Source organism: Harpia harpyja, chromosome 3 (genome assembly GCF_026419915.1).
Source record: "Harpia harpyja isolate bHarHar1 chromosome 3, bHarHar1 primary haplotype, whole genome shotgun sequence".
NCBI classification, from domain to species: Eukaryota; Metazoa; Chordata; class Aves; order Accipitriformes; family Accipitridae; genus Harpia; species Harpia harpyja.
The window spans coordinates 5,265,832-5,281,443 of record NC_068942.1 but is presented as its reverse complement, the minus strand read 5'-3'; the positions used below and the strand labels follow the sequence as shown (position 1 = coordinate 5,281,443).

The window sequence follows — 15,612 nt, the reverse complement described above, 5'->3', positions numbered from 1 at the left end:
GTGGGGTTTGATTTTTCAAACATTAAAATATGTAGTAACAGCATGTATTTCAGGAATCTGGAGCAAAAAAATAAAGAAGCTGGACACCTTTACATTCACAACACATGCAAACAAACATTGTGGGGCCACTTTCCCCGTCAGTTTTATGGAAGAGGCATGACTTCTTCCAAGAGAAACCCCTGAAAATCCAAACAAAAAGTGTTTTCAAAACAAATCACTGCCACTGCATTATCATACCATACCCTAGGAAGAAAAACACTCTATAAAATGGCTACGAATATATTAAAGTAAAAGGTGCTCCAACCTCAAGATCCTTCTAAAGCAGAACATTAGTACTAGTCAAACCTTAGAGCTATCATACCTGAGGTGCAGAATGGTGCAGGGACAAGCCTGAGACTACAGCTACAATCAGAAGGCAGGCCTCCTACCTTCTGTCCTGCATACCAAAACCCTCTTCCCTTTCCATTTCATGCAATTCAATATTACTCTTCTACCTCCACTGCCCACAGACAGGCACAAAATGGAAATCAACTGCATGTGGGATGAAAAAGGAGATGCATCCCATTAGGCTTTCAGGTTCAAGATTCTTTTAATAACATAAATTGGTATCTTTAAAGAAATTATACAGACAGTATTTTTAACTAGTAACATTCCTTCAGCAAAGCATTAAGAGATATTAAAACCTTGATTAAGGGAGATTTGCATTTGTAAGTTAATCTTATAGAAGGCACACAAATCAAGCAGAAATCCTAATACATTATAAACTTTTTAAACTCTTTAAATTATGAAAGATGAATGCATCTGCTGCTTTATTTGAAGTCTGCTATGGTATACTAAGATATGCACACTAAAATTTCAGTTTCTGCAGTAATTTTTTTGTCTTTTTCCAAAAAATCTTAATCAAGACAGAATTTTAAAGTATTTTCTAAAAGAACTTCTGGAAGTGCCAAAAGTCGCATTCCTAGATGTCTGAAAAAGTTTCTGAATACCTAACTTCACACTGAGGCTCCACTTGATTTTCTCTCCTGTCTCACACAAACCAGATTCTCACCTGATGAATAGCTGTATTATTCCAAGGACATAATTAATGCCATGCTGAAGTACACTAGCTAACATCCTGGTGCAGTGTTTGTGACAGAAAAAGGTAATAAAAGGGGGACAGAAAAGCTATTTCTCTGCATATCGGCCTTTAACATTCTCTTTCTGCATTGCCTTTTAGATGTGCTGAGGTCTGGAGATGGAATTTGTGTGCTACAATGGGGTAGCAGCCACAGTCCTCAAGCTGATCTGCACTTCGTGGTTAGCCTATGCTACCTCATCCTTACACTTTCTCGTATTTGTGCTAGTTAGATAAAAATTAGGACAGGTGTGCCCAAAGTACCACCATGGGTTCCTTTTCAGACTAAGTGTTCCCTAGGAGTACTAATCCATACCCTTTTCAGGTGTCTTGTGCAAAGGTATTCCACCAGTCTGTTTGCCTTCTCACATCTCTTCCATCTAAGTCTATCTAACTGCTCCTCTGGGTACTGCCTCCTTCTCCTCTTCAGAAAAACCACCCATTAGTTGTTTTCAGATACTCTCTTATCAAACTACTTTATCTCCTAATAGCTCCCTGTATAACTGTGCTGCACACTGTTAAACCCTTATTCTTACCATGTCACAATCCCTTATTCTTATCCCATTTTCATCAGATTTCAAAACAAGTAAGTACAAAATGTTAACATAACTTAGTTCTCTCCAAAAGTAAGGTAAACACCACCACTTAAGAGGGTATTCTCCTCTATACAATTTACAGCTATACAATTACACAACCATCAATAATCACAAAAGCTCTACGTTTTGGCCTGCAGTAAATTGTGAACATGCTTTCAGGTGTCAGTTACCGGGCAATGGAAAGCTTTGCTGAAAGAAAAATATCCATCCTACCTGCAAATTAGTCATGTAAGGTTCTTCACAGTTCACAAGATGGCTTAGTCTTGCATGTTGAGCTCGTAATTCATTCTCCCTTATCTTCTGATGTAAATTGTTAATTTGCTGCTTTTGCCTGTAATATACAGATTTGATTTGAAAAGGAATGGAACAGAGATTAAAAAACCAATCTTAAGACTTATACTGAAGAACACTGTAAAAATGCTATTCGACTATCCTGGATCTACATTAGCTGTGGACTTTTTCTCACCCCAGCCAGACTGCAACTATTCTAGTTTACCACTAGAACTGGAATCCTATTGGGATATGAGCTATTAAACTACAGTTGCCATTTATCTTTCACTTAAGCATACCCTAAAGGGCTTGTGCTCGATTGGCAATAATAAGCAAATCTTGTAGAAATATGACTTGAAAACTTGTATCAATTTGGGGGGGGGTTGAGGGAGGCTTCTGTTGTCATTTGCTCCTAGGGCCAGAAGTATAAGCAGGAAAAAGCATAGAGAAAGCAGAAGGAAAACAAACAAAATTCACGCCTTCATTTTACCTGGACTTCTGCTCAGCCCCTCTCTCTGCCAGAGCTGACTTTTGACACAGGCTAAAGAGATTTACAAATCAAGGGGAGCAGAAAGAACTTAAGAAGAAAAATTCATTATATAAGATAGTCAGGATGGCTTTCCTGCAAGGTTGGGGGTTTTTTTTTGGGGGGGGGGGGGGGGGTGTTTTGTTTTTTTTTATTTTTTTTTAACTTTGCTTAAGACTTTCTCAGACAACTGCTTTACATAAGATGTACCCTACCCCTAGGGTAAAATACCACAGTGCATACTAAACCAGAATTAACCTCTTACACCAATCGCTTGGCCAGTGTACAGCAGAAACAGTATCGCTATTATATCACTACTTAATTATATCACAAATTACATCACTGTTTGAATCATGACTGCATTTGAACTAGCATGATTGCAGGGCAAATATAAGCCAGGTCTCAGCCCCAGCCCACATTACAGCCCTGTGAGGTGTGCTGCACTCTCTATGGAGTGATGGGCACCTCAATAACTGACTCCAGAATGGAGTTGTCAGCACCCATCAGAAACACACATAGAAACCTTCTCAATAAACCTAAACCAAATTTTGTGCACTCCTTTAATTTCCCTTTTTCCTTCTTTTTTATACTAGGACATATTTGCACGCAAGCATGGAACTGTTCCTCAAAGCTTCACCTCTAAGCATGCAGTATGATTGGCTTTTCTGGAAATGATACTGCTGAACCGAGATGACTAAACCCAATCTTAAGAGGAGATAAATGGCAAATACAGGTTAACTTCAGGGAAGACGACCTGCCTGTGCGCACACTGGAAAAGCAAGTCCTCTGAAAGTACACAAAAAGATCAAAGTTGGTTTGCTTTTTTTAAAATTTGGGGAGGGCTGTGTTTAGCAAGAGCATCTCAGATACGTTATCATGAGTATACAAAATATGTATTATACAATCTATAAACTAACACAAAAGATGTATTAGTCGAAAAGATGCCAACTGCAAATTTTAAGAGGAAAAATAAGATGCAAAAACCCAATTAAAGGGGATATTTTAGCCACATACATTCTCCTAGCTAGACATCAGCCAACTGTATCCCAATTATTTGGTTTACAAGAGGAATTTAATATTTCAAAAATAGTGAACATATTACAAAAACTTGTAAGCTATACACATTGCAGAAGACATGATGCATGCCTACAGAGTATCTTTTTTATGTTTCCCTATTTTTATAGCTATAAAGAATAGTAATGAATGGAAAAACAGTATAAACAAGCTGCAATTTGGTAGTACCTTAAGAACAATTCATTCAATGCAATCCATAAAAACGGAGCAACTGAAAGCATTTACATGACTCCATTGCAAGTCTTAAAATATTCTATATCACCTCAGGTGATTTTGAGGCTTCACTCTTCCATTCCACTATCTGGATGGAACAAGCTTGTACAAATATGAAAGGAGTATGTATCGCTGAAAGACTTTGTATAGTTCTGGTTGGCATCTGTACAATGGCACTACAAACAAAAAGCTTCAAACGTTTTGGAAGAAGCAGATTTGAAGATTAGGTAAAAGAATATGCTCTTAACTTGTACCAGACCTTATATGAGCCCAAGAGCTTGTATAATCATATGAGAAAATATAAAGCCTTTATGACTTCTGTGCATGCTTGGTCATGGATACCAGAATTATTTAGTATGAGTCGTCTTAACCTACGAACAGAAGTCGTTTTTCATTTCTTATCACCTTATTACTTACTAGACAGATCTATTAAAATATCTTTGCCCCATGTGTTTTAAAATTATTTATCCATTTGTCACTTATCTCTTGAAGGCACTACGTGATTTTCTGTTTGTGGCTGATTTTATCTTAGCAATGCCTTCCTTCACAGGCAGGATTTCAATAGCCTAAACTAAACACGACAGCCTGGAGTAAATGTTTTAAAATATTTTTGAACTTCCAGTGTAGTTTGAACTACATTACCGTATTTCCTTTCATAATCCTTTCCCTACCCTACCAAAGCCCTGCAGGAAAAAAGGTAAGACAAATTAATACGTGATGAAACAGAGCTGCACTAGCTTGCTTCTTTTCACTCTGCAAAGCATGAAACTCTCCACTGTTACAAAACCTTGCCAACAAAACACACCGTAGAAATGTTTTAAGGCTGTGTAGATCCCACACGGCTTCTTCACATAACCGCCTCTCTGAAAATATCATTAACCTCACAGCACCCAGAAACAAAAATTCTGAGAACAGCCCAGCAGTCACAAGCAGAATAGAAGATAAACACCATAGAAACATATTTACTATTTACATACAATCCTATAAGTCTTTGGAGACTTCATACCAGATGCATTTTATCACTGATGTTCTCATATGCTAAGACAGTTTTAATCCTCTGTTAGCCCACAGCTGTTACTATTAATCCGCTGCATAACCACAGGCTGTGAGCTTTATTTAAAGGGCGTGTAGAAAGTTCAAATGTTCTCACAAACACAGCTCGTGTATTATGGCAGGAACACTGTCCCCAGAAGCCTCCCTATGACCAATCAATCATCCCAGCATTTTCAAAAAAAAACCCCAAACCAACCAACCAACCAACCTTCAGCATTTAGGCGCTTTCAAGCTTCTGCTCAGATACATGGCAACTGCCACTCTGGGTAGGCCAAAACCAGATATAAATAATCCTGAAAATGAGGGATTTTACCTTCTAGACAGCAATGCTACTCTCCTCTTGTATGTTTATACATACAATGTTTAAAACCCCGTGTGCATCCTGCCTGTTTGCCGAGTGCCAGACTAGAGCATACTGAAATTCTCTAACTGCTGTGACCTATGTTGGCAAACTCTTCTCCACTCTTCCCTTTCTCCCATCAGCTGCTAGCACTGCCAGGTCTCCCCAGTGGGTCAAGATGTTTTAAAAAAAAAAAGATTAAATTAACTCCCCCTCCCTTCCCCACCTTGACACTGGAGTTACACAGCTGCACTGCATCACTCTGACCTACTCCTTTTCCTGTAACTTCCAACATAGGAATTTCCAATCACTCAGTCTTACACAGGACTCAGATTTCCAGACACCCAACTCCTCAACCTTTTGTGATTCCAGAAGCCATCTGCGTATGAGTGGGTGCAGGCTGTGGCCTGAGCTCAAGGCATGGGGTAACCTGACAGGAGCCCACCCTTGAGACTTGCGTTTACAGAAACCAGACCCGCAGCTCACACAACCAGGTTCAGTGAAAATACTGTACCTAGGTACCATGGAAGCTGCTCTCCTTCACAAATTCCCAATTTTTTTTTCCATGAGTAAGTGTTACAATTCTATGTTGATGGCAAAGTAAAGGTTATTGGCATATTATGTGACCGTCACAGGACTTCTCACATGGTTTCATTCAGCTCTTTTGTCCAAAAAGAAAGTACTCTATTTAACTTCAAGTGTCTGTCTTGACACACCCCTTCCCCTTACACTCAGACTTAAGGAGAAAAGGAGGCAATGCCCTGCTCTAAAGTCATCAACCAACCAAAGGGACTCAAAAGGGGAGAAACGTTTGTTTTGTTTTTTAAAATAAATTTTTAAAAAAGTCACAAAAGGCAGGAATGAAAAACATCCTTTTGGGAGGGACATTTAAAAGTGTTCCTTATTTACATTGACGTTTCAGAAGAAAATGTCATTAAAAGATGTATAAACTTTTACTCTTCTATCCAATCAATTGATTCAAACATGGCGCTAATTGTTTTCACAAACGCTTCTAGCACAAATCTTTCCAGCTGTCCCTCAAGGTATAATACTATCTTGAGGAATGGAGGGTGGCAGTGCAGAAGCAAACAGACAAAAAGAGAATTGAAACTCCTTTTGAGCTAGGAGAAGATTGTCTGGTACACAGAAGATCATTGCGGTTATCCACAGAAGAGTTCTGCACTGAAGACACTGTCTTGTATTTTTCTTCGATATACCACAATTTTAAGGCTTTTTTCCCTCAGAAGTAACCTGCTTGTTATATTTTCATTATTATCTTTATTATTTTTTCTTCTAAAAATTTCACTGATACCCTGGACTATGCCTTTTCACCCCATTTTTTGAACCTCCAGCCATAATTTATAAATATCCTGAGATCAAATCCTCCCTGTGCTGCTCCCAGGTACATTCTTTCCGAGGGAACTCAGCTGAAGTGACGGGTTCAACATGCATGACTCAAGTGGTAGCTACGCACTCTATGGTCCTCTATAACCAGCTCTTTTGTCCCAATTCCCACACGATAGTTATTTAGATGCTAGCTAGATTATTTACAGAAAACTACTATTTTCACAAAGTAATCACTTTGGCTTACTTCCAGGTCTTGTAAAACACACACATCTTTTGTTCCCTTTTCTTCTATTTCCTTGAGCATTCTTTATTTTTGTAAACAAAATTTCAAGGCTTCAGCTGTGTTTCACTACTGCAGATCAATGATACTTTGTAAGGAAGGAAAAGTTAAAAACCTGTCATGGCAGATCGTACCATTCTCTTGCCGCTCCCAGAATTACCAACTATTATCTGTGCATGAACCGCTGGCGCTAGAGGCTAGGCTACCTAAGATGTTGATTCTGTGTAATTGTTTTTATGGCGTTTAAGGAGAGTAGTTCTCCTTATCTGACTTCCTGCCTGCCACAGATACTACCATTCCCACACAGTAACCTCTGTGCTGAGCCCAACAATTTAAATCAAACTGAAGCACGTCAATCATCAGGAAGCTAAAAGCCCACACTCAAAGAGCTGAAACCGATGAAGTGACATCCGCCAGCATGGTCTCTGCCAATGAACGTCCTTTGCTGTAGAAGAAAGCAAAAGCCCTCGATCCTGAACGCCACTATGTTTGGGGTGAAAGTCAGTTCTAAGCATCAAGCGTACCAGAAGGGTGGTTCACTACATCCAGCTCAAACTTCTATCTTTCTGATGCTAAGGGAATGGGGAGGAAAAGTAAATCCCAGAATACTTTCAACCAATTACACACCTAAGGAAAAAACCACTCTTTTTAAGCCCTTGCAAACAGCAAAACAGCCCACCAGCTATCTTTTTCTCTTGTAACGACCATTAGCGCGCCCTAACATCAACTACCTGTTTCTAGCTTGCCTAAAGCCAGGTCTGTAAATAAGCAGCTCACTTTCAGTTGGTATATGCAGATGACGAGAAGCAAATGCACTTACACAGTGCTGCCCTATCTGTTTGGGGAGAGGCTGTTGGCGTGCCTCCTGTGCCCTGGACATCAGCTCTCAGCACCTCACTGGATCACAGCCCCCTGCCCACCCCTCATGCTCCCTCGTGGGGCTGGAAGGGAGAGAGCAAAGTGAGAAGTTACTGGGGTTGACGGAGCTGTGGGGTAAAAAACAGGGACAGTCTTGCGGTAATATGAACAATGCTGGCCCTGAGCAAAACTGTGGGGCTGGTCCCTGGAGCTGGGGCCCTGGAATGATGCTGAAGGCGAGGGACTGACTAGGGAGAGCTGGTAAGGAGGAGAGGCGAGAGTCCAGGCAGCACTGCTGCGGCTCTCCTTCCCCTCCACGGCACACCGTGGGTTCCAGCCACAGCTGGACAGGGACCTCCACTGTGACCCGCTCTGGCATTGCTGTGCAATCAAGAGAGTTAGCGCTCTTCTGCACATCAGCGAAGGGAGAAAAGCCGGCCAAATATACTGGCCTCAGAGATAAGAGCATCACCTTGCTAGGACATTTGTATTTAAAGGTCAGACTCAGAAAACACTTAAAGGCGGGCTAGGGAATGACCAAAAAAGGCTTCACATGTGCGTTTCAATTATGGGTCTGCTAAAATTTGCAGTCTCTCTGCCCACAGACAGTAAGGGGATGCTTCTGATGGTGCATATTCCCTGTGCCACTATTCTCTGCAGACAAACATGGGGAAGACAACATGCTATGCCCCGTGAAATGGCACCCAAGCTCCCCCCATCCTGGATGACTGTGATTCTACTTACAAAGCTGGCTAGAATCCAGAGGAAAACTACTGGTGCCACTTGACTCTAACTGAATCCGTTTAAATGAGCAAAAAGAAAGTTACAGCCATAAGAGAGAAGTATCAATTGGGGCGGGGGGGGCAGATCTCAAATTTGATTAATTTGTAGTTCTGTCCTTTAGCTCAAACAATCCGCTTTGAAAGCTCAAGTCAGCACAAAGGATGTGAGAGAGCAGAGAACAGCACTCAGCTCAACATGCACAAGCCTGGACTGTCTTCAGAACCAGCATTAATAATAAATACACTGCTTAATATACAAATTGCTTCTCTGTATGTCTCAAAAACATTAGTATGACATAACTGACATTCACATCATTTTCTCATATTCAGACAGGACAAGCGAACTGTGGACACGTGCTTACACAGACACTAATATATGCATTCATCTGGAAATAAACCACATTTTCTTCAACCTAGGACCAACTCATCTGTTCTCCATAAACCCATCTTACCCCTCACTTGCTCTAACATGAAAGAGCCTTTAGTAACCCACATCTGTCAGAGAAGCACTTCCTTCCCTCAACTTTTAAGAGGCTTAAAATAGTGTAAATCTAAGCCCCGCACTACAAGTCAAGATACAGGTCCAGTATCTTCAAACACTTCAGGACTTTAGAACTGAGCTTCCTCCACCGCAGGAGGGACACTAGTAACTTCATAATAAATCAAATTACAATTGATGCTTACCTTCAAAAGTCATGAGTTAACAAGAAAGAGTTGCTTTTGGTGAAAACGCCTGAGCATATTTCCTCAGAAATGGGATGCAAAGTAAAATGTAAACCAGATCCTTCTGTATTACAAATGTAATTTATTCCACACTGCAGTTGGAGGTATGCTGCTTTGTTTTGTTGCTTAAGAAGCTGGATACTAATTTTTATATCCCTTTGTTTTAAAGCCATGATCTCTTGGGACCACAAGTCCAGATGTGCAGAGTACTGATAGGGAAAGAGATCAACAGTAAACAAAATCCTAAAACCAATGTGAATACATTTTCCATAATTTGGAAGATAATGACAAAGAACTCCAACATCAGCAAAGATCATGAGAAAAAGTGATCTCAAATTTCCTATGCAATAAAGTCTGGCTTTTTTGGCAAAATTATGAGCCTGCAGTTCAAAGTGAATACTATCTTTCCACCAGCCACAGGAGAACTTACCTTGAAGAGCAGATGGGAACACTACCTCTGGGAGTCAAAAGGTGATCTCTCTTCTGGATGGATTGTTATTTTTTAAATTACTTTTCTGAATTGCATAGAAGTTTGAAATGTTAGCCTGACCCACAGGAGGTAAGCTAGTGCTGAAGCAAAGCAGGCAAGAGCACAGTCAGCAACTGTACTCTACTTTCTCAAATGCTCTGGGCTACTTAGTCAAGGGGGTGTGAGGCATGAGTGGGACACAGACACAACTGTCTGCTCAAACAGAGGACTGCACCCTTCCTCCCACGGTGGGAGGTTTTAGACTTCTGCAGTCTCCTGACAGGATGAATACAGAGCAAGCCTTGCACCTCCCCTGCTGTTCTCAGCTCTGCCAAATACTAGAACTTCCTAAAAATATTTAGACCTACAGAATAGAGAATGGCTCGGCACCAGTTCCAGAGAAAAAGGATCTGGGATTGCAGCTGACCAAAACGACACAACATTGTACTGCAAAAAAGCAAACACCACACAAGCATGGCCTGAGAGAGAGACGAGCACTCAGCCGGAGGGAGGCCTCAGCTTCAGGGAAGATGTACTAATGAGGAAGAGAGATCTCAAGGAATAACAAAAGCTACCAGAGGTCTAGAAAACATGACCTAGAAGGAAAGACTAAGTCATATTAGGAAAAGTTTTCTAATGTTTCAGCTAATTAATCACCAAACTGTCCAACCCAGAAAGGCTGTAGAACATCTGCTACTGCAGACAGCAATAGCATAGACATTCACCAGGAGTGACACCACTACAGCTTGTCCTCCCTTGGGCCCAGCAGATCCGTTAGATAGGTCCTTTCTAGTGCTACATCCTCTCATTATTGCCAAGATTTAGGTTATTATGTGAAAACTAATGGTAACAAATTCCATTTCATCTCTATTACTAGTATTCACCTCTGAAAAGGTGAAATTTAAAAGGGCTAAAATAATTACTCTGTAACAAATCTTCCTGAAAGTTTACCAGCCCAAGATACAAAAGCCTCATCCACAAGTTACCGGGGTGATTGGTGATATCAAAAAAAAAAAAAAAAAAAAAAAAAAAAGGCATCTTTTTCAAGCTATTATTGCAAGCAAAGCCTATTTTACACAGCAAGACACTGTGAGGAGGTTCCTCGCAGCCCTACTCCTTGCACAGGACTCCCAGTTACACATGCATGCGCTCAGACCCTGGGTGGCATAAAGCTTCAAAGCTTCCTCAAAAATGACATCAAATTATCACTCAAGTGGATATGCTAATACTGCAGATCTTAACAGACCATCCCAAATTAAGAGAATTACAGCTTTACACTAGCAGTAACATAAGCACTATCAGAGCACATAATAGTTTGATGTCAACTACTGAAGTCAGGACAATTTGACACAAGGCAAAGAAAATCTAATTCTCTTGTCCCAGTGAAAACATCTAAGCATAATTCAGCTATGGATGGAAAGCTAATGATTTAGCAACTGTTTTAAGAATGTAAATGTTATTATGCCCTGAGGAATGACAGCTATTCACAAAACTTTTACTTCTATATCCACCTTTCCTTAAAAAGCTGTCCAAATACCCTTAAACCGTCTGGAAGAGAACACTGCATGAACAGTGTTACCCTCAGCAGCTTATGCCACATGTTCAGATATCTGGCATTTATTCACGTACCCCCTGTATGCAGTCCCTGCCAAACAAACAGTGCCAGGACCACACTCAAGACATCTACAGTGGCTGGCCAGCCTCAAGAGACATTCGCAATTGTACCAAACACTGTAATTTCAGTGTTGTGAATGTACTGAACAGAGGAGCAACACAAAGAATTAAAATGTGATGTCATAATTTTCTAAACCAACACAAACACTGCTGGCTCCCTCTGGTGCTACATATAACGTAGTGTTACATACTAAACCACCAGAGAAGTAAGGCAATGATATAATCCAATTATTTTGTACAGTAGGTGACAGACATTCGAGCAATAAGTGTTACAGCAGCAGATCCCTCTTACAGACAAAATCCTTAAGTCCTTATTCACAGCCTGTACCAACAGCTGTTATGTAGAGAAAACATGGCACACAGCTTTAAGAAGTGCCATTGTGATCCTGTGCGCGCATACGCACACCCCCCAGGCTCCCTTCCTCACACCGTGTTCTCCCTTCCTAAAAGTATGGTCTCCATCTCATTTTTTATGAGCAGACTTAAAAACCATTTTCATGCTCTAATTCATTAAATTGGCAGTGATTCCTAGAGTAGTTTTAAAAAGCAAACCAAACCCACTTCTAAACCCACCCATTTATGCTGTGTACATTTATACTTAAAAATATGCATTTGTTATGCTGAACAGACTACACAAATCAAATAAATTTTAACTAATCTATTACTAAATCTGCTGTTCAACACAGCATATAGAATAAAAATCAAGCCACTTGTTCTATTCACAGACACAATTGGCTGCTTGGGTTTTTAAAAATTCTATTCATGGCTTTGAATTTCCAGTGACACACCAAAGTATTCAAGTATGATGATTTACACTGTAAGCATTACTCCTTGAATTGTTTTTAACGACTATTTGAAACTTGCTTGCAGCTATTCTAAACAGTTGGATTTCTGATGCAAAACAAGGAATTTTAATAATCTAATCTGGAAGAACTGGATTTTTGTTGCCTTTTTATCATTGTGTGGAAAGAAGGGAAGCAGGCAGCGCATTTCTCTTTCCTTCTCCTGCCTCTCCTCTCTTTTTTAACACAATAACGGTAGAACAGCTTAAGGATACTGCCTTATACAGAGCCTCCATTTCCTACTAATCCACAGATTTGAGCACCGCTATGCAGAACAAGATGTGCAGTACGAAGTGACGTTAATCTTCTCCACCTCTTGGATTAGCGGAGCCCCAGTACAATTCCCAACGGAAAAGGGTTTTAACCTTAAAAAAACCTGGGTAATGACCCTGTGGTTGAAAGAGAGGCTGGTGACAAGGGCAAGAGAAGGGTGTTCCTGGTATGCTTCTTTTCATCCAGCTGTTCCTTGTACCTGTCAGCAGCAAAACAGCTGGGTCTGGAGCACCACGCTGGCTGCTATCCCGCTCCTCCGGCTTCCAGACAGCAGGAGGTTAACCTGTCTGTCCCAAGCTTCTGTCCCCCCAGAATTAAACAAGTCTCCCTGGCATCCTCCAGTTACCAGTTTGTAAATTCAGCATGAAACATGACTTAAGGAGACTACACCTTTTAAAACTCCTTGAGAAACACAGGTACAAAGGGCCTTTCTCGGCAAACACCTACTACCAAACCTCAGACAACAAAAGAATTCCTCCTCCACTTCCTGAAAGCCTAAATTCTGTAATTAACTACTACCACCTTGAATCCTAATTAACCACACTTTAGAAAACTTTATGTATTTATTTTAGGTCACTATTCCCAAGTAAATTCAAATTCTGAAGAGAAGTTTAAAGTAAGCTCAGGAAGACCAGGAGCTGGAAGACTTAGGTTTACTCCCAAACATATCTGGACTCTCAGTGCAAGGCCTTGTGTCCCCACGTGTTAAATATGGATAATATCAAGTTTTCACTTAGTGCCTTGAAGAAAGGTATTATTCACACTTAAGTCTTACTAATACCGCATCAAGTAAGAAATATAACATTAGTGCTTTATAATGGAGTTCTATTTCTAGGATTTTGGACAGCAGCTATGTACCATTTTCTCCATGAGTGAAACCAAAAATAGCTTTGTTTGTCATAGAAAACACTACCTCCTCTTAAAAAAAAAAAACAAACAAGAAAAAACTGTTGTAAAATCTTTCTAAATATGCAAAATCACTTTGTACTAATTTTAAAGAATACATATCATCTATTTTAAATAATTTTATTTCATTTTTAAATAGTAATTTTTAAGGCAAATATTTTGCCCAAATGGAGGCTCAATATTTTTTAAAAAAGTGTCTTTTCTGTGATGTATTATTATACTGCATTATTATAATTTACAACATACTTAACTGTAACACCAAGTGTCTCCTTAAAGGAAATTACTGTAACATCACTAAATGGTCTTTGTTTCATTTCAATAGCTTCCAGGGTGTATTTTGCCTTTTGAGCTGAATGAAAAGGAATCATCTCAACTGACTTCTGGTCAGAAATCCAGAAAAGACTGTATTCACTATTGTTAAGTCACACAAAAGCATGACTTGTACAAAAAAAGAACCTGCACACTGCCATCGGATACCAAGAAAGAGCTTTTCTTCCTCAACGTGGACAGTATCAAGTAACATTAGCAGGCAACTAGGTTACAAACTGCCACTTCAGAAACTTCACCCTTGACTGTAAACACATTTCCAGTGTGAGAAGAGTAAGTAAGTGAACTGCCTTTTTAGTTGCCATTGTGTAACAAGACTTCATGTAGAGTGCATGCAGAGGATGACATGCTCAGCAGAAGCACCAAACACCGCCCGTAGCCATCACGGGCACTTACAAATGGTGCTGACACCTTGGGCCCCGAGAGGTGGGCTGCAGGTTATACAGCATTACTACTGATACAGCAAGCCTGAAAAAAACCCCTGTAATTTAGACAGCCTTCAAGCAGCTGATCAAAAGGCTCTGACAGAAAAGATCTAAGCAACAGCTAGGGATGTTTCCATCTCAACTGCTTATCCCCTTGAGAGATCACCACCTCTGCAGGAAAGCTGGCAGAGTGGGATGGTGTGCCCGTGCCCCGGCCGCTGCAGTTCGTAACTTTTGTGTACCCTTTTCAGCTGCAGAGGCAGGCAAATGCACGCTAATATGCCACATCCAACTGGGGAAGCTGATGCCAACCTTCATCGCTACAATGCCAGCAGAGGTGCTGGCCAGATTGCTAGGGGACAAACACCTTAAACCACTGCAATTCCTTGCTCTGTTGCAACAGAGGAAGGAACAGATCTTGCACAAGCATAATTCTCCTGGTCCCAAAGTAAATTATGCCCAAGTTGTCTATCTCCACCCATTAAAAGATAGGAACTGCTAGATGAAATATAAAAACATTCATAATGGATGCCTGACATTCATAAAGGATGCCTGACATTCCTACGATCAACACACACCTGCTTTACACAGTTCTCCTCATGCTGTGGAGCAAAGTATCAATAAGAGGGCACAACTATTTCAAGATCAGAACAACCACTCCTCTTTCAGACACGAGCCAAGAGTTTATTATTAAAACCCAGACTAAGCCAAATGATAATTATGTCAAATATAAAAACGCCCTTCTTAAATGTCCGACATCCAAACTCTGCAGCTCCTGATGACATCTGCTAATTTAATGTAAGCTTCGTTAAGCTTAAGCCCTTTATTAAAAGCACATTTTCCTCATTAAGGCTTCATTTTATCCAAACATCAGGAAGTCCAGAAATTACTTCAGATATACTAGAAACTTAACAGCAGTGAGTTGCTGCCAAGGCCTGTTTCAGATTGATAGTAATTTTAATAAGAAGTGATGGATTTACTGACATATAGATCCTAGATTTAATATTTACTATCTGAATAATTTGTATGAGCATTTGAATAGGATTTTACCACTGAATGTTACTGCAAAGGCCAATTTCTCAAAGCTTTATCAACTGGCTTCAAGTGTATTACATTTCTGTACTTGTCATGGAAAAGAAAATCAGGGCAATGCAGTTTACCAATTTTCATCTTGCAAGTCACTTCCAAGACCTGTACAAGTGGAAAGATGTCTGATACAAAGCCCCACACTGGTAAGAAGCTAAGATGGGGAAGCTGACAGCAGAACTGGCTGTTGGTCTCACTCTCCCTTTTCCATTGCAGAGGCATTAAACCCCTAAGTGAATTTCTAAATCTGTGAAAGACTTTTAGCCAGCAGCCAGTCTTCTCTCCTAGCAAGGATTAGCTCCCACATATTTGTGCATAAATATTTGCTGCGACCTAACAACTTTACTGAGTAAGCAGCTCTCCTGAAACTCAGTTTCTACATCATAGCTTTTACATCATCTAATCTAATCAATGCAGCAGGAGCAGGTTAC

The 15,612-nt window shown here is 40.3% G+C and overlaps 1 protein-coding gene across 2 annotated transcripts in view; it reads right to left on the bottom strand.

Moving 5' to 3' along the window:
- Positions 1–15,612, bottom strand: part of CEP85L (centrosomal protein 85 like) — a 122,589-nt gene that overhangs the window by 20,208 nt on the left and 86,769 nt on the right. For both annotated transcript variants that reach the window (XM_052781226.1, XM_052781227.1), the window contains exon 5: positions 1,927–2,044. In XM_052781226.1, the coding sequence (XP_052637186.1) occupies positions 1,927–2,044 (118 nt within the window). The remainder of the gene's footprint in view (positions 1–1,926; positions 2,045–15,612) is intronic.